The 21,661-nt window shown below is 33.4% G+C and overlaps 1 protein-coding gene across 1 annotated transcript in view; it reads left to right on the forward strand.

Moving 5' to 3' along the window:
* Nucleotides 1–21,414, forward strand: part of LOC129222136 (sodium/mannose cotransporter SLC5A10-like) — a 79,259-nt gene extending 57,845 nt beyond the window's left edge. The window contains exons 10-15 of the mRNA XM_054856590.1: nt 3,653–3,760; nt 13,480–13,630; nt 13,984–14,152; nt 16,412–16,633; nt 18,645–18,867; nt 19,379–21,414. Of these exons, the coding sequence (XP_054712565.1) occupies nt 3,653–3,760; nt 13,480–13,630; nt 13,984–14,152; nt 16,412–16,633; nt 18,645–18,867; nt 19,379–19,596 (1,091 nt within the window). The 3' untranslated portion in view covers nt 19,597–21,414. The remainder of the gene's footprint in view (nt 1–3,652; nt 3,761–13,479; nt 13,631–13,983; nt 14,153–16,411; nt 16,634–18,644; nt 18,868–19,378) is intronic.
* The last annotated feature ends 247 nt before the right edge of the window (nt 21,415–21,661 follow it).

A 21,661-nucleotide genomic window follows, 5' to 3' on the forward strand; every position in this document is an offset into this window, starting at 1 on the left:
AACTAATTTGCAATATTGTAGTTTATAAAATTTGGGTGCCAACGTCCTTGCTCATGTCATCTATGCGAGAGATGACTGTATTTCTAGAAAAAGCTATCACTATATTGACCACATTTTATGTCATTACATTTATCATCATGTTTATTTTTAAACATAAATTAATTATAAGTCAGATTTTAAGGGGTTTTTCGAATAGGAATAATATTTTTAGAGTTTGACCCTAAAAACGATATTATTTTCTCAATTTTCGAAAAAATTTAATAAGTTTTCACATGCCGCTCGTAACTATGACACGACACGCTAGCCTGAAGCTATACATTACATTGATCTATGGATAGTAATCGTTCGCAACGCTTTGCCGATTGCAGTTGTCACTATTTTGACGTGATACTGCGTTAAAAACATTAACACTGAAACATCATGATTCACATCTCCCTTAATGTCTTTTTATTTAGCATGGCATGCGTGCGTGAATATGTGTGCGTGGGAAAGAGCCTCTCTTCCTCATTCCTTGATCAAAATTGAAGAGCCTCTTTAAAGGATCCTAAAGTTTTTTTTTTTTTTTTTGCCTTCGTGTACTGCGGGAAATATATGCCACAAGCATACACTTTTTTTTATACAATTTTGTGTGCAGGAATTCCTCATTACATAGCATCCCGATTAAATGACTTGTATGCAATTCAAAAACTGTAATTGAAAAATCGCAACCACTAACAGGTAACCATAGTAACATATAACGACAGTCACAATTTCCGTCTACGGAACCTTGAATGGACTCGGCATGCAAACCAATTAGATGACAACTTTTTACAAAGGAATCAATTGAATGAAAGTCTCATGCAAGCATGGTCCTATGAGATGTAGTAGAAGATCCAGGGATGGATGAAAGAGAAAAGCCCAGATCCCATCCAAAACTTTTGATTCATAATGTAGGGGAATATGCGGCAAAGTAAAAGAGCGGGGCAATGTGAAATAGTGAAACATTTAAGCTGTTTTTAGCGCTACCTATCTTGTAAGTAAAGGTATCTCTTAAGATCAAAGCATATGATAGTATAAGCAATTTTTAAAAATTGATGCCCATAGTGTAAAATTTCGCTGTAAATCAAAAATTACTTTTGTTATTATAAAATGATAAAGTTCTTGTTGTTAACATTTTAAATATTCATTGAGACTTACTAATATTTGGAGCAGTTAGAATGAAACAGAACTTTATATACTTTAGAGCAACATTGATGTAAGAAAGTGTTTATGAAAGACAGAAAAAAAAAAATTTATTACGGGAAAAATCCAAAACAAATGGAGGTTTTGTACCCTATTTAGCCACCTTCAACCTGAATGTTCGAAGCTATACAGTCGAGCATTGAAATATATCAGTTTCATACAATGTCTTACGTCATCTCGTACCACAGTTACTATAAACACACCACTAATTTGATCAAACTCGTAGGCTGCCCACTTACCGTAAGCTTACCGTCTCAAATAATCCCAGATACGCTCGATTTGTGAAAAATCATTGCATCGCGCAGGCCAGAGAATATGATAATGTGGAGGAGGTCACTCTTGCTGTGTGTGACCGAGCACCGCTACCACACGTGACTAAAGCGCTGGGGGGGGGGGCAAAGGGTACACATACTGCATAAAAATATAATATCCAAAACCAACAAAAACCACTTCCACCTATATTTAAAATACATTAAACTCTTAAAATCAAGGGGGAAAGGGGGATTCCATTCCTCTCGTTTGCTCTTTGTATATGAAACTAATACAGGGTTAGCATAAAAGAATATCCCGGTTTTAAAAATTTATATTTCGTAAACTATTACACTTAGCACTATAAATGATGCATAAAAATAAAGATAAACTGTGAAAGTTTTTTTTCACCCACAAATGTTCGATTTGTGCGCTTCCCGTAACGTAACACACATATAACATACATTTTGGAGTGTTTCACAGTCTATTTTTCGTAATGCTACACATATGCGATCTTTGAGTTCTTACAATGTTTTAGGCAACGGCGGTGTATAATCCCTGTCTTTGACGAAACAATCATTAAAAAAGTAATAGTTTAAAAAACTAAAAAAACACGCTAACGTAGCAAAATGAACTAAAAAGTGAAAAATAATCTTTGGATGATAGCAGTTGACCAATCACTTAATTTTAATGTAATACAAAAAAGCGTGGGGTGCTGTCTATTTACATTTTTTCTTGGACAACAAATGGAAGAAATTCAGGACAACTGATAAGAAGCCCCCCACGCTTTTTTGTATTACATTAAAATTAAGTGATTGGTCAACTACTATCATTCAAAGATTATTTTTCACTTTTTAGTTCATTTTGCTACGAAATCGTGTTTTTTTAGTTTTTTAAACTATTATTTTATTTTTCTGTTTTATAGTTTTATGTTGGAGAATTATCAGGCGACGAAATTATTTATAAAACGAGTGCGCGGTAATATCTTAAAGTTAAGATAAGGGCACCCCGATGGGAAGCTACTGTGAGTCATCGATGTATGTTTGCGGAAATCATAATTATATTACTTCGAAAATTTGAGATGCATTTGAATAAAAGTTTTGTTCAACAATGATCTAATCAGCAATGAATTTCCAATTGAAGTCTCACCTAAATCTTGGCATAAAATTAGTTAAAAATAATTATATTTCATGTTCTAATTACCTTAAAACATTGGAACAAATTTTGTCTGATGCAGAAAAATTAAAGGTTTTTGTAGATATTTTTAAATAATTTTTGCGAACATTTTTTAATGTATTTTTTTAAAAATTTTCCTTTTTCACATTGTTGGATTTATGCCAAACTATTGATTAAAATTGGAGGAAACTAACAATTAAAAGAGTTAATTAATTAATTTGATTATACAATATTGCATTGTCATCGGGTCTATGAGGTCGAGTGCCAAATTTCAAAAGAATCCGATCGCAGGAAGTGGCCGAAATTCGAGCTGCAAGATTCCGTTACAAGATACATACATACATACATACAGGTGAAGCTAATAAAAGCGTGTTAAAAAAATAATCACACGGGGGTTACGTTTGGGGATCTGGCTGGAAAACGCATAAAGGGTAAATCATCATCACCTGCACACCCAATCCAGCTCTGCGGAACGTCAATGGCGCAGCGAAGTGAGTGGGGGGGGGGGGGGGGTACTTCCCTCAGGGAGGTTTTGGTTTTTGCATTGTTGCTAATCCTAATACAATAGTTAATACACGTGTAAGGACTATAGAAACCAAAAACCCCTTCCGAAAAGAATTTCTGGCTGCTCTAGTGCGGAACGTGCACATTTAGGTAGTTACTTACGTTCAAAAAAACTTTCACAGTTTATCTTTGGTTTTATGTATCATGTACTGTGGGAAGTGTAATAGTTTATGAAACATACTTTTTTTAAACCAGGATATTCTTTATGCTAACCCTGTATTTTACATCAAAAGCCAAACACATTTCTTGCGACTGCTCTCATGTCATTGATAAATTAATGACTTTTTTAAAATTTTATTGTCATGATTAATTTTATAGTTTGATATCTTGTAGAACTTATCACATCTAATTATTTCGTTTAGTGAAGATTTGCGTAGTCATTAACTCAAAACCTCCATTATTCTATCCATGTACTCTATGACTGCTTTACTTTTTCTTATAGATGAAATTGCTTGCTCCAATCCAATTATGTGTAAGGAAATTTGTGGTAGCGAATTAGGGTGCACAAATATTGCCTACCCGAAATTAGTTTTAGAGTTGATGCCTGCTGGTAAGCTTAATGATTTATTCCTTTTTTTTTTTTTTTAATGTATGCATTACATGTGTCAATTATGTTTCCTTAAGTCAGTTCTTTTTTTTTTTTTTTTGGATAATTGTAAGTAAAATTGACAAGAAGATCAAAGTGCAAAACCATTCCAATGTTTTTAAAAAATGTATTAATTTTAATATATTTGAATGACACATCTATATATAATTGATTAAAAAAACAAAACATATTTTATGTGTAATAAAGTATCACTAACATACAATACTTACGAATTATTAACTTAGAACCTTACAAGCAAGTATTTTTCGGCAATTTTAAATGAATAGTAAATGATCAAAGCAGTTTGATGAAAGATATTATAAAACTACTATAAATGAAGTTACTTGTTTTAATCCAATTAAGTGTCACGAAATGTATAGAAGAGAATTATGATGCAAATACTGCCTATCCCGAATTTAATCTTAGAGTCGTGTTTTACGTCTTTCATGAAGTCAAGTTCGTTGTCATGTTAGAGACATCGTCTTCATTAATTTTTGAATAATCTAGACTAATACACTGTAACGATATATGTTCTTGGTCATTTGATATTCATCATGGTCTCTAAGTTAACCTTTTACGCAAATTCTTTTGAAGTCATGTGCGTTTATAGCATTATGGTAGTTCAAGAGTCCCCAAATACTTTCAAATCCATGACTTGTCCTTGTTCCTACTCTTTATGTCTTAAGCTAAAACTTTGATATACCTGATGAGTCGTTTGCAAAATCTTCGTATCCTGCACAGTCGAAATTAGCTGTCAGTCGCATTTTTCACCAAAAAATTCCCTTTTGACGACCGCGCTTTGATTTCCAGTCGTCATTTTTATGTTTAACTTTTTTGAAGTGAAAACTTCTTTAGGCGCGTTGAGCAATTTTGAGGTGGGAAAAAAACCATTCATTTCACGACACTGAAAAGCCCTCACCTCGCCAACACCAGAATACAGCGCATGCGCGACTTCTCTGCTCCTTTACGTGCGATTTTTTCGTTAAGATTACGAGGCTCAGTGGCACGATGGGCAGCGCATCAGTCTCAAGGATCGAACAAGCTGCCCATCGTAAGTTTGGTCCTCACCCTCATATAATATTTCTGAAGTGAAAACTTCTTTAGGCGCTGTGTTTTTTTTGAGATGAGAAAAAACGATGTTTCTGATATCGGGGTGAGACATTGTGTTTGCTATTGCCACTCTGAAAATGGGCAGCTAATTGTTATCGTTGCGGTTAATATTTCACCGGATAAGTCTTCAAGCGCAATACGAGAATTTCTGAATGACAATTTATTTATTTATTCTAAAGACACTTTTGCATTGCTTCAAGATAAAATTGAGAAAAGCTTTGATGATTTGTGAATGACTTTGAGTGGGGATTTCAACATCAACTTGACAGATGATAAAAATCTACCATTAATTGAATTTTTTAATTTAGAATTTAATCTAACGATGTTCGATGATTGCAATCTTATCACAACGAGGTATAGAAGTGCAGCTGATGCAGTCTTTAAACGATATTTAAACAGATTCGAATCAAAAATTTTTATTTCCTATTTTGGTTACCATAAACTTATAGTATCAGTTTTAGAATATAATAAAGATTCTGACGATTATCATGGAGTAAACAAATCATGATATTAAATATGAATGACCTATATAAATTTGAAAAAATAAAATAATTGGATTTTTTTTACTTAAATCATTTTTTTTTAAATTTAAATCTTTTTTTAATGAACCCCGCATGCAGTATCATTCAATATGTGTATTGTTTGTTGTTTCTATACATGGAAAACTGGATAACACAAACTAAGAGTTTATTTTATAATATTTTCCTATATTTGCATCAATATTTACTTTATAAACGAACAGAAATAGACCAACCAAAATGTATATAATTGATGCTCGCATTGCTGATAAAAGTTAAAACTAGACTGTAGCCGATATTTTGAATCTACAAATTATCAAACTTTAATTTTTGAAACTACAATTAGTTTTAAACGAAAATTAAACACACACACCACACACACGCGCGGGCGCGCGCGTACAACTTAATAATACAAAGGAAAAAAATTCTTTTGTATTATTAAGTTTTCACTTCTGTCGGCAGTCCCATGACTGTTTTTTTTTTTTTTTAAATATTTAGCGAACTACTGAAATTTTAATGGTAGCTTGACCTATATTCAGTGGCGGATTGTTTGAAAAAATCGGCCCTGGCATTTGGAGATGTAGCGGCCCCATAGCTCTTATAGATATTAAATTTTACCTAACGATTGGGATATCACTTAAATATAAGGAAATTATTATTAACAAATATGTTTTATTTAAACGAATTTTAACAGATAGGAGCACTTCTGCGCTTTAATGGTGAACTCATTGATACAGTATTAGCTAAACCTTATTTTGGGGGAAATTTGTGATTGTAATTGCCCATTTAAGTATTTTCATAATGCCCGGAACTCGATTGAATATTTCCGTACTGATAACACTTCTTGTTTAGTGTGTCCTTTTCTGCAGTCATAACAAGTAACTTAAGTGTCCTGTTTTATGAAACTGTTCTAGCGATGTTCATGGGTGAAAGACTAGGGCCGTCTTAGAACGTGATGGGTCCCTCGACACAAACACACATTACTGGGCCCTGTCATAAACATTCCCTTTTTTATACTGCCATACGCTGACGACCCCCAGACTCGATACGAGGTCAAAAACCTGGTGGGAGGGGTCTGGTACGAGTTTTACAGCACCTTAATTTTTTTTTCAAACGCATGTATCAATACAAAGAGAGAAAGTGGACTTAACTTTCTGGCTTCTGGGAGTCATTAAAGTATTAGCAGTATAAACTTAATGGAAAGATAAACTTTGAGTCTGAAATAGGGGGGTCCAAGGGGCCTCTCCTCCGGAAAATTTTCGAAATTGTAGTCTTAAAAATTCAATTTTAGGCAATATTTAGCGATGTTAAGGGAGCGTAGTTTCAGAGTTTCTCCTGCTGCAATTTTTCGGAAGTGGAAATCCAAAAACAGAATTTTAAATTATCTCCGAGTATATGCTATGAAGAGCGGTTCCGGGAGCTCTCCTCTGAAATTTTTAAAAATATATTAGCTCTGAAAACGCAGTTTTAGAAGAAGATCTTTGGTGATTTTAAGTCGAGATAGATTCCGAGGCCATCCTCCAGAAAATTTTCAAATTAAAGTCTTAAAAGCTATTTTTGGTAAACACAGGCGGATTTACGGGGATGCGCCGCATCCCCAACAATTTTGGTTGGATTTTCAAAGAAAATTTAAATGAAATATATTTTATCAGGAGAAAATATATGTTTCTCCTCAAGAATTTCCTAAAACAACTTATATTTTTCTACAGCTAAATGCAAGTTAGTTTACTTGAAAGCAAACCCAAACATACAATAATAGGCAGCTTATTGTGTAACCCGGTCACCACGCATCGCCAGTGCGAGAGAAATTGTGCTACACGAATTAAAAAGAAGTATTTCTCCATTTAAAAAAGAAAGATGATAAATAATTACATAAATCAGATAAAAACAGTCCTTTAATATTTTTCAGCGCTGTATTATATGATAAATTTATACTCTGTAATTGGGTATGTATTGGTTACATTTTTTTTTTCTTTGAAACAACCGGGGCTAATAAAATCAGAAAATATGGCTATTGTGATATATTCAGTAAATAATATTACTGAATATACCTTGCCTCGCGTTCAATCTTCGAGTTGAACCGAACCATTGCTTCGGTCACTCGTCTGGTCTGCTAATTCTATATTAGCTACCAGTTTCTTTCGCACTCTTGGCTTCCTTAAGAGGTTTTCCATCTCCAGCTCAGTCACTTTCCTATGCCGGGCTGATGAGTGCTAATAAGCACGAAACTGCAGTCCTCGGTTGGAAATGACTGAGCTGGTGGTGTATTTCACGTATTGTGATATACTTCCTCAAAAACAATATAAAGTCCTTGCACGTCATTGCACTAAACAGTACAATAAAATCACTCTGAAATCAACTTAAAACCAACATTTCCACTGTAAAAATTTCAAAATTTTCTGAAGGGGGCGGGGCAGTGCTATCACTGAGTTCCGCTACTAAAATTAGTTGCTTTTGTTGCCTTTAATCTGAGTAATAGTCTCCAAAACAGTTACCAGATACAGAAAAAAAATTCTAAAATAGTCTCCTAAAAAAAAAAAAGCTTTTATATCATTTTAATGCCAAGAAGTGGGACAGACCTACGTGGGGTAAATTTTCTCCAAACAACCTTTAAAAAGGAAAACTTTAAAAAATATTTTCCAAATTTTAGCCCAACCCGAGTAAACACCAGAGAGAAACCAGCACTGACAGATTCTAGTATATTTTTCTTACTGTCTCACTGTTGATTAAAGTCAACAGTAAAATACTGACCTTACAAAAAGAGCCGTCACATTCATATTTCCGATCTAGAAAAAATTAGCTCTCGTTAAAAAAAAAAAAAAAATGTATAGTACGAATAAAAGAAATTAAAAAAAAAAACAGTAAAAAAAAATAAAAAAAGAAATAGTTGAGAAACAGAAATCGCGATTGCACGAACTAATAATTTACAAAAATCGCACTCACAAAAACGATACCATTACGAAATTTGCGATCTTTTACGATCGAGACAAAATTTTACGAAACTTTTTTTATACAAAAATATAAACTTCACATTTTTTTTCTGGTCGTGAATGTTTAATTACATTTCGTTTTCCCACTTTTTAAAAGAAATATTTTCAAAAATTAAACGCGGTAAAACTTTTCCCTTTTTTTCGTGGTAAGTAGGGGGTAAACTTAAAAGCGATTTTTTAATTTTTTTACAATTTTTTTCTTCTAGGAGGAATAAAAAAATCTTTTTTATGAATTTTAGTTACACTTACTAAAATAGTCGCTGTATTTTACAAATGATTGCAAAATACTCGCTTTTGTCATCAAAATAGTCGCCTTTGCCCTCAAAATAGCAGCTTTAGTCGACATTTGCAGTGCTGTATCCCCCTCCCCGTCCCCTATATTGCAATGGCGTAGCTACAGTTTCTGTCGCCCGTGGCGGTTCCTCTATTTGCCACCTTTTCATTGAGACGTATCTTATACATTAAAGCATTGAAAATTATCGCTCAAAATAAAAAACTTCATTTAAGGTAGCTAGGGGAAATTAATTTAATCCGTATTCTTCCTACAAAAATGAAGGGGGCGGGGTCAGGCGCCTATCTCGGAGAAATATTCTGAATGTACATCAAAAATTGCAGTTAAAGTAACATTTGGGGGAGTGGGGTTCTTTACAGAATCTTTATCCAAACTGAAGTCAGTTTAAACCTTTGGGGACGATAGAGAGTCAGCTTTTATTCCGTAACAAAGTTCTAATAATTTGTTTTCCCTGCATTAATTCAGCACTGGCAAAGAAACAACTTTTACAGAAATATATTTGATACTTACAGTGGCTCCCAAAAGTGTTCGTACACCTACGATTTTCAATGAAATAGGCCATTATCCATTGGTTAGAATTAATATTTCGGAATAGGTATTTTATTATAAGATCTATGATCTATATTTAACAAAACTACATGAAAATTTTTAATAAAACATTAAAACATAATTTTTAAAAAATAAAAAACCAAAAATTGCCGGAAATTTTATCTCACAAAAGTCTTCGTACACTTTGAAAAAATGTCAAAAAATTAGTAAATAATCTAACTTTTTACAAAGTTATTATTTAGTAGAACATCATGCAGTATCAACAAGAGCTTTTAAACGTCTGGGAATATATTTCATTGTTTTTTCTTTCTTTTTTTTGCGTAATTTCTGAGTAAGTGTTCAACCCCAGTTTCAGTCTTACTGTTTCTAGCTCTATTTTCGTTTCAAAGCTGTATTTTCGTAATCTAGACCCCAGATATCTCTAAATATGTTACATTAAGTTCAAATCTGGAGATTGAGGGGGTATTTCTAAGCTTAAGGACAATTTTTGAGGCACCAAACGCAAACGTGTGCTTATTATCGTTATCTCGATAAAAAAACAAAGTTGTTTCCGATTACCAAATTTTGGGTTAATAGTTTAAAATTGCTTTTTAAAATATTTAAATGAACAGCATGATTCATTATTTAATCAAAAAATTCCAAATTTCCAAGTCCTGATGCTGTAATGCACCCTCACACTAAAACACTTTCACCGTCCTGATTAACTGATCCAACTAAGTTCTTCAGATTAAATTCCTCATTTTTTCTTTTATTTACAATTATACAACAATTTAACCAAAAATGTTAAATTTATTTTCATCTATAAGTAAGACGTTGTTCCAAAACGTTTTGAGCTTATTTATCATTGATTTTGTGACGGAAAGCGTAAGCTTACTGTTATTCGCACGAACAATAAAATTTCTGCAGGAAGAGGTCCCATTTAATCCAGTTAATCAGAGAACTTGGCGAACAATTTTAAGTGAAAATTAAACGTAAAATGTTTCATTAAATTCTGCAGAAATTTTTTCAGCACTCAAATGTGTATTTTTCATAATTTTTTTAACTGTAAACCTCCGATCACGCATTGTTAACTTTGCCAATTGACCTTTTCTTACCGTGTTTTCGATCCCATTATTGTCTTTAAAGCATTTTATCAAGCACTTCACTATAGAATGGTATAAATTACCTAATTTAGAGACATTTCAAACCAATTTACCGCTACTGTGAGTAAACAATTCAAATTTCGAATGGTGTTTGTGGTGTTTTTCAAATACCAGTTATTTTAAAGTAATAAGCACAATATTAAGGAATAAATAAACAAAAAATTAAAGCCAAATGACTTTTAAGGGTCAACACAATGCAAAAATAATAAAAAAATGACATATGATAGTTTTAATCATGAATTTATTCGAAAAAATTTGAGTGTACGACGACTTTTGTGGCGTATTATTTCTCCGTCTCTTCATTTTTTGACAAATTTCAAAAATAAAATCTGGCAATATTTTGAAAAAAACTACTGAGTTTTATTCAGAATGGCATAAGAATGGTGTGAAAAAATATTGGGCTTCATATTTAAATTCAGTTTTGCGTTATTTTGGTTTTACTACAAAATTTCAAGGTGTACGAACACTTTTGGGAGCCACTGTATATACAGAAACAGATGTTATATTTCCAGAAATATATTTAATATTACATATTTGAATATTTTCCGAAATTTGAGTTTTAAAAATACAATTTAAGTGTTGAATTACAATTTAAGGACTTACAATTTAAAGACATTAAGAATGAGGAAGATTCAAGGGCTCACGACGGAAATATTACATCTTTGAACACTGAAATGATCGTTCAGTCATACCAAAACCTTACATTTCAAACGGTTTTTTTTCCCCTTTGCCTCCAGTACTAGATTTAAAGTATGATTCCCTTATTTGATTTTTTTTTCACACCAAAAGTGCTAAATCGCCGCCCCAGGCGGACCACCCTCTCCGCCCCTCCCTAGCTAAGCCACTGCTTTTTTGTTACACCCCCAGAATTCACAGCCTAAATCCGCCTATGTTGGTAAAGACTAGGGCACCGGCAGTTACTCGAAAGTTAAGTTCCAAAAACGAAATTTTTGCTGACCTTCAGTGATGTTAGGAAAAGGAGTTTTCCGGAGGCTCACCCCGGAAAATTTTCGAAATTGAAGCACTAAAAGCGAGATTTAAAACGTTCTTCATTGATGATGCCGAGAGAGAGGATGGAACGGGGCACTTTCCCAGAAATTTTTTGAAACTGTTAAGTTAAAAACCCAGTTTTAGACCATCTTTGTAAATGTTTAAAAAAATGGGAGAGGTTCGAGTGCTTTCCTACAACAAATTTTCGAAACTGAAATTCCATGTTATGGCGTTGGCGGGAGTGGGTTCGGCTGTTCTCTTATGAAATTATTCAAAATTGAAGCCTAAAAATTTAAATTTTACACGATCTTCGATGATATTAGGAGGGGGGAGGTTCTGGGGACCACCGGAATTCTTTCGACGTTGGGTTTTATCAACTTATTTCCTTTTCAAACTGAGGGGCCTGAAACAGGCAGCGTACAGAATACTTTATGTTTTGTCAAAAAATGTTTGAAACTCACATTTCGGCGGCATTTGGCCTATAATTTGATAATCTTAATGATGTAGAGCCTTTCATGCTCCTCAATTTTACAATTGCATTTTTTTAAATAATTTTTTCGGAAAAAAATATTGTGTCACTTTTATTCCAATTGTTATAAACAGGGTCGCCGAGAGCAAAAAGGGAAAAAAATGACATAGGTCAATGTTTTTCACAGGCCCCCTTCTACACCTTTCACCATTAGGATATTTTACCCTCTGCACGAGCTCAATTAAGAGCCGGGTCCCTATTCTCCAACTAAGCTGACATGACCTCACGTCGGCCCTTGTTGTAAGTTGAATTTTAGAGCAATTTGAATTGTCATTTATAAATAAAAGCGTCAAAAAAAAAAAAAAAAAAGTATTTTAACTTTTTACGACCGCTAAGGTTTCCCTGTTTTTTTTTTTTTTTTAAATTTATTCATTTAATTTTTATTATACCACTAAAAATATATTGGCAGCCCAGAGCCCGAACAACTAAAAGTAAGGCTCTAGGTCCACATTAATTTGGAGGCCCCCTTATGCTGTGATTGATTTACATTTTTAAAGCACGAATGCACTTTTGTATAATCACACAACTATGTATAAATCACTTATGTGCGTTTATGAATCCCCTTTGGGCCCCCTCATAATCGTGATCAAGGAAATTCGTTACTGGCAGAATGATTAAAAATTCCCCTTCAAAGAAGTTTATTCCAATTAATAAGTCATATTTTTTTTAAATACATGTATTTTTCCAATCGTTGCAATACTATGAATAATTCTTTGAAAAATGTGGAGCCCCTTAGGAACATGGGGCCCCAGTCCTAGGCCTAGTCAGCCTGTGTGGTAATCAGGCCCTGTGCAGCCCCATTTCAGAAATTCCCCCTCCCCCCCTCTTGGTAACGGTCCTGCCTCCCTCCACCCGCAAGCTTTAATCCATGCGTAAAGAGGAGCTGAGGCTGTGTTTTGCGAATTTGCGTTATTCTATACACATCCGTGCAAGATTTACTTTTTGCTGTTAGTAGACAGGCCCGAAATACTTTGCTGTTAGTTGATCGGCCCAAAGCATGACCGGCCCACCGGGCAAATGCCCGGTTGCCCGCCGGCTGTATCCGCCACTGCCTATATTTTATTTTCCTTTACGCCAATGAAAAAGGGCATAATTCACGTACGCATACATTTAGAAGACATTGCAGATTTCTCAACAGTTTTTAACAGAACTTAATTTTTAATAACTGGTTGCCTATTGAACCATAACTTTGTCAGCAAAGCTGAGATGTTTTGAGAGACTTTGACAAACATCGCAACATATAGCAGTTGGTTACTCTGTTTAAAGGAATAATTATCGGAGCTGCCAAACCTGCAGTTCAGTCTCTCCCAAATTCCCACTGTTAAAAAATTAGAGCCCAACTTGTCTTGCAGATTGTAACATAGCTGTAAGTAATTGACACAATGAGTAATTGTAAAATTAGAGCTTCTTGCCTACTCAATGATTTCCCTACAAAAAGTTACAACACTGTTGTATAAACATTCATGCGTTTCTTTTTTATTCTTCATAAGTTTTCTTTGCAATGAAATTATGTTACATTCTATCTTCAATCAAAATGATGTAACCTTGCTTTTATTTTCAAAGGTGCTCGTGGTTTAATGATATCCGTTATGCTGGCGGCATTAATGAGTTCTTTAACGTCAATTTTCAACAGTAGTTCAACAATTTTCACCATGGATATATGGAGGCGAATGAGAAAAGAAGCTTCAGAAACAGAACTTCTCATAGTTGGAAGGTGCGTTTTCTATGAACAAAGTGGTATTAACTTTTAACGGAAAAAATAAAGTTGTTCTTATCAACAGAAAGAGAAATTTTATTTATTTAATCTTTTTTTCGCTCATATCTTAAGAGTTTTTCAAAATAAATGATGATATTAAATGTGTCTACAAAAAAAAAAAAAAAAAAAATCGCTTAAACATAAACTTTCCAAAATTGAAAACGTGAGCATCATCAGTTAAAAGAGAATTGATCCTGTATCACAAATATTTTGATTTTTCTCTCTTTTTCTTATGAACTCTGCATGTGACGAACTATAAACCTGTATAAAGCAATGTTCAAATAGGTAAGTTTTTAAAAAACTATTTCCAGGGTGTTTGTCCTTTTCCTGGTTGTTGTGAGTATCGTGTGGATACCTATAATTCAGTCAGCCCAGAACAGTCAATTATTCCATTACATACAAAGTGTGACGGCATATCTAGCTCCTCCTGTTTGTGCAGTTTATATCTTAGCCATCATGTTTAAGAGAATCAATGAACAAGTAAGGTTACATTTTTTATTTTCTTCCTTCTTTTTACTTCCTTTTTCATAGCAAAGGAATTATTGTAATCGTGAAAAAATTTCCCTCGAATTTCGGCCTGAATTTCCATTTTACTCACCCCCAAATGAATATTGAGTTTTTTCGGCCCGGTTGCATGTGCATATGTACCTAAGAACCCATAGACGGTAAAAATATCCATTTTTGATAAACCATAAAATATTACAACTTGTGTATTTTATTTTGAAAATGACGTCTGTTATTATTTTCGTTGATCCTTAGATCTATTTATTTATTTATTTTTTTGACTGGAGCAAGAAATTAGTTAAAGTATTGTTAGGTGGTTCTGCTAACCGTGAAAATATGTTACCATTTCACTTAGCTCATTAAGGGTGCCAGTTGGCTCCCTATGGCACTATTCAGAAGATACTATTGGTGCTGCAACGTTTCATCCTAAAAGGTGCCATATGCAACCCGTAGTTTTAAAAGTGTGCTCTACATCTTATTCATGATTTGTTATGTTTTAAAATTTATACTTGATGGTTTCGTTCAATACTTAAGATTTTTTTAAGCCTCTCTCGAAACTTTTCCATTTATCTGCGAACCATCTCTATGGCTACGTTCGGAAACAGGCACCGGTGCCACCGCAAGCGTTCGGAAACAATCAAGTCACAATGTGCTTTCAATTCGCAACTCCAGCGAACTATAGGGGGCACTGCAGTCACTGTCTAATGGCGGAGGAAAAACTAAAACAAACGCATGTGGTAACGAAGAAAATGCTAAAAGTGTTGTGATTTTTGTTCGTATGTATGATTTTTTTGCTTTATTCTTTTTAAATTAATTTTCAAAGTCTTGTGGATATTCTGACCCACGTAGAAAGAAATGAGAATTCAAGAAGCATTACTCAACGTCAAAGATTAATGCAAACTACGTAGTTCGTAGTTTTAAGCAGCTATTTCCACGATGTTGAATTCGATATTTATCACTTCTTGATAAAACTAAATAATAATTGTGGCCTGACAAGAATAACAATTAATGCTAGAAAATTCAATATGACATTACAAATTATAATCGAAAGAAGATGATACTTTTTTGCCTTGCTTGGCTAGCGCTTATTGTTTTACATTTGTAGCTGAGTTATTTCACTCGAATTCCCGAATCGGTTAATTTAAAAATTTTCTGTTTCAATTTTTCTAATTTCTGAGTTACGATTTAATTATGTCATGTTATGCAAATCATCAACAAAATTCTCACGGATATATGGTGGTAGTTTTCTTTTCAGTTTGATTGACCATTATTTCTTTTTACTTATTGAATTCTGTAATCTTACTACCATTTTATTCCACTCATAATAAAAATTAAAAATTGTTTAACTAAAAACGCGAAATCTCGCCAAGGCTACTTTGCTTGCACAATACTAAAACTATAACCCTAAACAAATTTGGCGAAACCTTTCAGCGGAGAATAAAAGGAATAAAGTAATTTCTTTCTCGGTTAAACATTTTTCATTTTGTTCTACGATAATATATTCAAGAAAATATTTTGCATACTGTCCATTCGAACTAAATGCTGGCTGTAAAATATGGTTAGCTTTAATTAATTTAAGATTTAAAAAAAACCCATATTCTTACAAATTCATACAAAACAATAAAAATTTTTACCTTGTATAACGTTATCCAAGTTTGTTAATTCAGAATTTTCGCTTTCACCATTTCTCAATCAACTCATATTTTAGAAGGAAATAATGAAAACTAACATTATTTTGAGAAGCTCGAGAATACTACTACAGGGACGAATTAATTTCCGTAGCTGAAAGCAAACTAAGACACATCGATTGCGTTAATAAATACTCAGAAGAAACTGCCTGTGTTTACTTCAGCAGACATACGTGGAACGCAACGTGGCAATGTTTTAGTTTTCCCGGCAGTTTTTATAAATCACCGCAAGGTAGCGTATTCGAGCACTGGAGTTGCGAATTAGGAACTCAACCGTTTCGACCGCTTGCGGTGGCACCGGCGCAACCGGTGCCTGTTTCCGAATGTCTAGTTGAAGCTTCTTTCATAAAATTAGTAATCTAGCGATGACTAGAAAGTAACATGATTTACAAAAATTGCGATGTTCTACAAAAATCATGAGTAAAACGTATTCGTCTTTTAAAGAGCGCAAAGCAACTTAATAACTAGTACACACACATGTCAAAAAACAAAATATTTTATTTCTGAGGTTGAACTAACAAAATATTATGTTTCCTTTTCTTTTTAGGGTGCTTTCTGGGGATTAATGGTCGGCCTTATTGTAGGTTTGGTCCGATTTGGATGGGAATTTTCTTACACTGTTCCTAGTTGTTCATCCGGCTTGCCAGACCCTCGACCGGACATTATTTCAAAAGTCCATTACTTACACTTCGGCATCATTTTGTTCCTCATATCTTGTGCAGTAACTTTCGTGGTTTCTTTCCTAACGCAGCCCATTGATAAAATTCATGTAAGTGTAGAACGTAATCTCAAATTCTTACTTATGTATGACAGATTTTGTTTAAATAAACATGAAACATGACATGCTTCCAACATAAAAAGCATTCTTCCTTAAAAAGGAATTACATCAAAAGGAAATATTTGTTGTAATAAAATAAAGTTTCGGTTTATAGTGCCTCTAATTCTGTCAAGAAGTTCTTCATAAATTTTAACAACTTTGGTTCAAGGAACAGGTTTAACGAAAAGCTTTCAAATCAAGACTTTCTAGAAGCTGAATAACTTATTCTGGATCAATAAAACATAGCAATCTTCCAGGATTATAAAAAAATCCGGCTTAACTTTGCTCAGACGTTGTTTTGATTGATGAAATTGTAAAGCGAAACTTTGAATGAATGTTTTCAGTGATGGACATCAACATTTAAGAGTATATTCAAATGGCTTGTTTTCGATTCAATCAAAATCTATCTACCAGTAGAGTAGCGAGAAATTCCCTTCTGGAGGGGGCAAAGGAAATTTCTCGATGCGCTATTGGTACATAAAACTGAACGACGTGCAGTTAAGATAGAGCGAAACTTGCAAAAATCCAGTAAATAACGGGATTAAGTTCTTGAACTTCAGACATGGATATAATTTTAACTTCATACATTTGAACTAACGCCATGTCATAAACAAATACATTATTTTCCATGAGTCATGCGTTACTTTCATTTTCAAAAATCCCCAAATTTTCGTAGAAGAAATGCTAAGCGTAAAAAATGGCAACGTTTTCCAAAAAAAAAAAAAAAAAAAAAAACAGAGGGTGTAAGAATGCTTCTGTATTTTTTAGCTAACCTAGTGTTTGAACATCTTTCACTGCGATTCATAATGTACAAAAAAGAGCAATTCAAATTTCCAGAGAAAAATAAATATTGATAAAGTCAGCATATGTACACGTAATACGGTTTTGGAAATTAACCTATTTTTATTAACACGCTTTTATTAGCTTCACCTGTATGTATGTATGTATGTATGAGTATGTATCTTGTAACGGAATCTTGCAGCTCAAATTTTGCCCACTTCCTGCGATCGTATTCTTTTGAAATTTGGCACGCGACCTCAGACCCGATGACAATGCAATATTCTATAATCAAATTAATTAATTAACTCTTTTAATTGTTAGTTTCCTCCAATTTTAATCAATATTTTGGCATAAATCCAATAATGTGAAAAAGGAAAAAATTTAAAAAATACGTTAAAAAATGCTCGCAAAAATTATTTAAAAATATCTACAAAAACCTTTAATTTTTCTGCATCAGACAAAATTTGTTCCAATGTTCCAAGGTAATTATAACAGGAAATATAATTGTTTTTAACTAATTTTATGCCAAAATTTAGGTGAGCCTTCAATTGGAAATTCATTGCTGATCAGACCATTGTTGAACAAAACTTTTATTCAAATGCAGCATTTCAAATTTTCAAAGTTATTTTAATAAGATTTCCGCAAACATACATCGATGACTCACGGTAGCTTCCCATCAGGGTGCCCTTGTCTTAACTTTTAAGATATTACCTCGCACTCGTTTTATAAATAATTTCGTCAATTGAGTCCAAATCTGATACAAATTTTCATATATCACACAAAATAAATAAATAAAAAATAAAATAAAATAAAATAATAGTTTAAAAAACTAAAAAAACACGCTTTCGTAGCAAAATGAACAAAAAAGTGAAAAATAATCTTTGGTTGACAGTAGTTGACCAATCACTTAATTTTAATGTAATACAACAAAAGCGTGGGGGCTTCTTATCAGTTGTCTTGAATTTCTTCCATTTGTTTTCCAAGCAAAAATGCAAATAGACAGCACCCCACGCTTTTTTTGTATTAAATTAAAATTAAGTGATTAGTCAACTACCATCAACCAAAGATTATTTTTCACTTTTTTGTTCGTTTTGCTACGAAAGCGTGTTTTTTTTAGTTTTTTAAACTATTATTTTATTTTTTACTTTATAATCTTCTGACAACAATCACATTTTTTTCACAGCTTCACAGATTGACTTTTTGGAATCGATTTAGCAGAACCATTAGAACAGAAATAACTAAAAAGCAAATTCTGTCCGAAATCAAAGATGAAAATATAGGGGAGTCAAATTTAGGTTTTGATGATACTTTTAAAGCTGAAATGAAGAAGGAAAAGCCAGTATCAGTTGTGATCATTCAAGAACCCATAAAAAAATTTAAGGAAGAAAAAATAGAAGAGGATAAAGGTAAGATGCAATTCAAAAATTAGTTTTCATAAAGCTAATGTTTTCTCAAAGGATGAGTTAATTTAGAGTACTTTTGTGATTTCTATCTTCAAAATTCGTTTAAAAAATTATCTTTTTTTTTTTCAAAATAATGAATTTAAAGTTAAAGTTTTCTCCCTTCCTCCAAAGAAAGAAGGAATTCTTTAATGTTCTCCTCTTTCTTAGCAGGAAGGCAGAAGAGATTTTGTTTTCTTCTAGTTAAACATTTTCTCCCCTTTCGTGCGACATGTTATCATCTTTGTTCCCGGATTTGATGAAGTTCTATTGTTTTCGAAAACGGGACGTTCCTGTGCACTCATTTTATCTGGATGTAACGACTAGATGTTTTCAAACGAGACCCAAACTTCTGTTCATTCCAAATAAAATACATTTCTTGAAGTTTTTTTTACTTCAAGAAATGTAACGTCTGTTTATTTGAATAGCATATGTAGTGTCTACCATTACATATCTTTTTGTTTTATTTTACTTCTAGATCTTTCGGAAAGACCAGCATGGAAGAAATTCCTGTACTTTGTTTGCGGGATCTCCGACAACAAAGATGATATTGAGCACGTCGAAATCGGAGCTCAAGAGGAGGCAAATCTTGCAGCTGATGCCATTGTAGAAAAACCATTTTGGAACAGGATATGTAATGGAAACGCAATACTGCTTTTAATAATTGGTTCGTTCGTTTGGGGATATTATGCGTAAAAACTGGATTAAAAAGAACTCGAAGATAAAAGTTGACAATAGTTATAACTGCTTGTTTGATTACTACTGATAGAAGAAAGCTGTTTTAATAACATAGGTATGGATTATTTTCTAGAAATCTATTAGAACCTTGAAATTCAAATCGAAAGTTAATGAAAAATTGCAATACAATTTAAAACTTAGGAGAATTTCCCCGTGAAATATTCTGCACTATTGGTCTAGTCTTGGAAGAAAGTTGGGAATTAAGTTTTTAAAAATTAAAAAAACATAATGAAATTAAAATGCAGAACGGATCATTGAATTAAAGCGAAAAAGTGGAGAAGAGGCTGTCTTCCCCGACTACCTCACTGTTCTACACTTAACAATGAACAAAATTATTAAAAAGCTGGACTAAATTTGCCAAAGGGTATCTATCCCCTTAGAAATGAGCGGAAAAATTCCTTAATCCTCTTCGTTAGAGTCCACTAGATAAGACAGCTTTTGCAAAACTTTTACATTTTCATTCTTACAAAGGCATCTAAAACCCCACGTGACGGCTCCCGTCCTTCACTCAATTTCTCAATGTTTCTAGAAGGATGCAAATGAGGAATAACGAAACAAATAGTGAGGTTCAATTTACGGTCAAGTGAACTTAGGAATACATATTGCTAAATCGGAAGTACTTTAAATATTTTAATGAAACTATGAATCAGCAACTGCCGAACACAAAGATTCTTTTGAGCCTCATAAAACATTACAATCATAAAAAAAATGTTTTATACCTAACAGATTTATTGTACACTACTGTGGATGATTACTTTTAAAAATCACAGTTAAATGATGGCTGTTAATATTGATATATTTCTCTCAGAAGCAACGAACCATCCCCTATTGAAACCCTTACAATTATGTATATACAAACATCTTTGTATGTTGTTAAACTTTTAGAGCATGGCACCTCAAAGCCCCCCCCCCCACACACACACATCTTTGTAGCTTCACGGCCGTTTAGTTTTAATTGCACCAGCTGGGTTCGGCAAATGGAGCACACTTCTTTCTAGGACCACCAGAACTCCTTCTTTTTTGAAGTCCAACTTATTTCAGCTAAAATTTCAAACGCAATGCTTGCATAGCTGAGTCAAAATGTCAGAGGAAAAAAAAAGTCTCTTAAACAGGTACACAGTATACTCATCTATTCACCTTATTTATCTGTACTAATATTATAAAGAGAGAGGGCAGATTTTTATGTGTTTATATGTTCGAGGCAACCTCCGGAACTATTTGAAGCATTTCTTCAGTATATGAAAGGTGCTTTCTTACTGAGTGACATAGACTTCAATGGCTTCTCTGATCTTGCACTTCATTTGAAATTTTTTCTACATTTGGCTCCAAAAAGGTCAACGGCAGTCTCATTGGAGCGTTCAAGTTTAATAGGCAGTTTCAACTATTTTTGATGACTAAGTTCAGAATGCTGTATCACAAAGATAAATGGAATGAAAAGGAAGAAGGAGTTTTAGTGCCTTTTCCCTAAGTACTGGACTACTTTCATCAAGCAATCCAATCTGAATGTCTGCGATGTTTTCACATTGGGATTTCATCACCTTAAGATAATCATCATACAAACGAAGGTCACCACTTAACACAAATTTCAGTATGATTGTAACTCACCGTTATAAAATCTTACTGTAGAACAGAGTTAAAATGTTGCATAAACTTACACAATATGCAACATTGTGTAGGTTCAAACTTACACAATATGGATGAAATGATACAAAAATAAAATAGTTTTCGCCCCCAAATCCAAGATTAATTTTTACTAGCAATTCGCGGACCATAGGCTAAGAACAGGGCCGGATTTAGCTTATGAACCACTCCGTGCAAAAGGGAAAAATTGCGCCCCTTTCGAACTGCATGTATAAAGAGCCCCCCCCCCCTCCCCCCCAACAAATGAAAAAAACACATAATCTTTTTTAGGCAAACACATAAAATGTGTCAAAGTAACTTGGCAATTAATGTAAATTGTAAATAACAATTTTCAAATCGGTTGACAGATTTGATTCTGGTGATTTCAAATTCTCCATTCATA

This window comes from Uloborus diversus, chromosome 1 (assembly GCF_026930045.1).
Source record: "Uloborus diversus isolate 005 chromosome 1, Udiv.v.3.1, whole genome shotgun sequence".
Taxonomy (NCBI): domain Eukaryota; kingdom Metazoa; phylum Arthropoda; class Arachnida; order Araneae; family Uloboridae; genus Uloborus; species Uloborus diversus.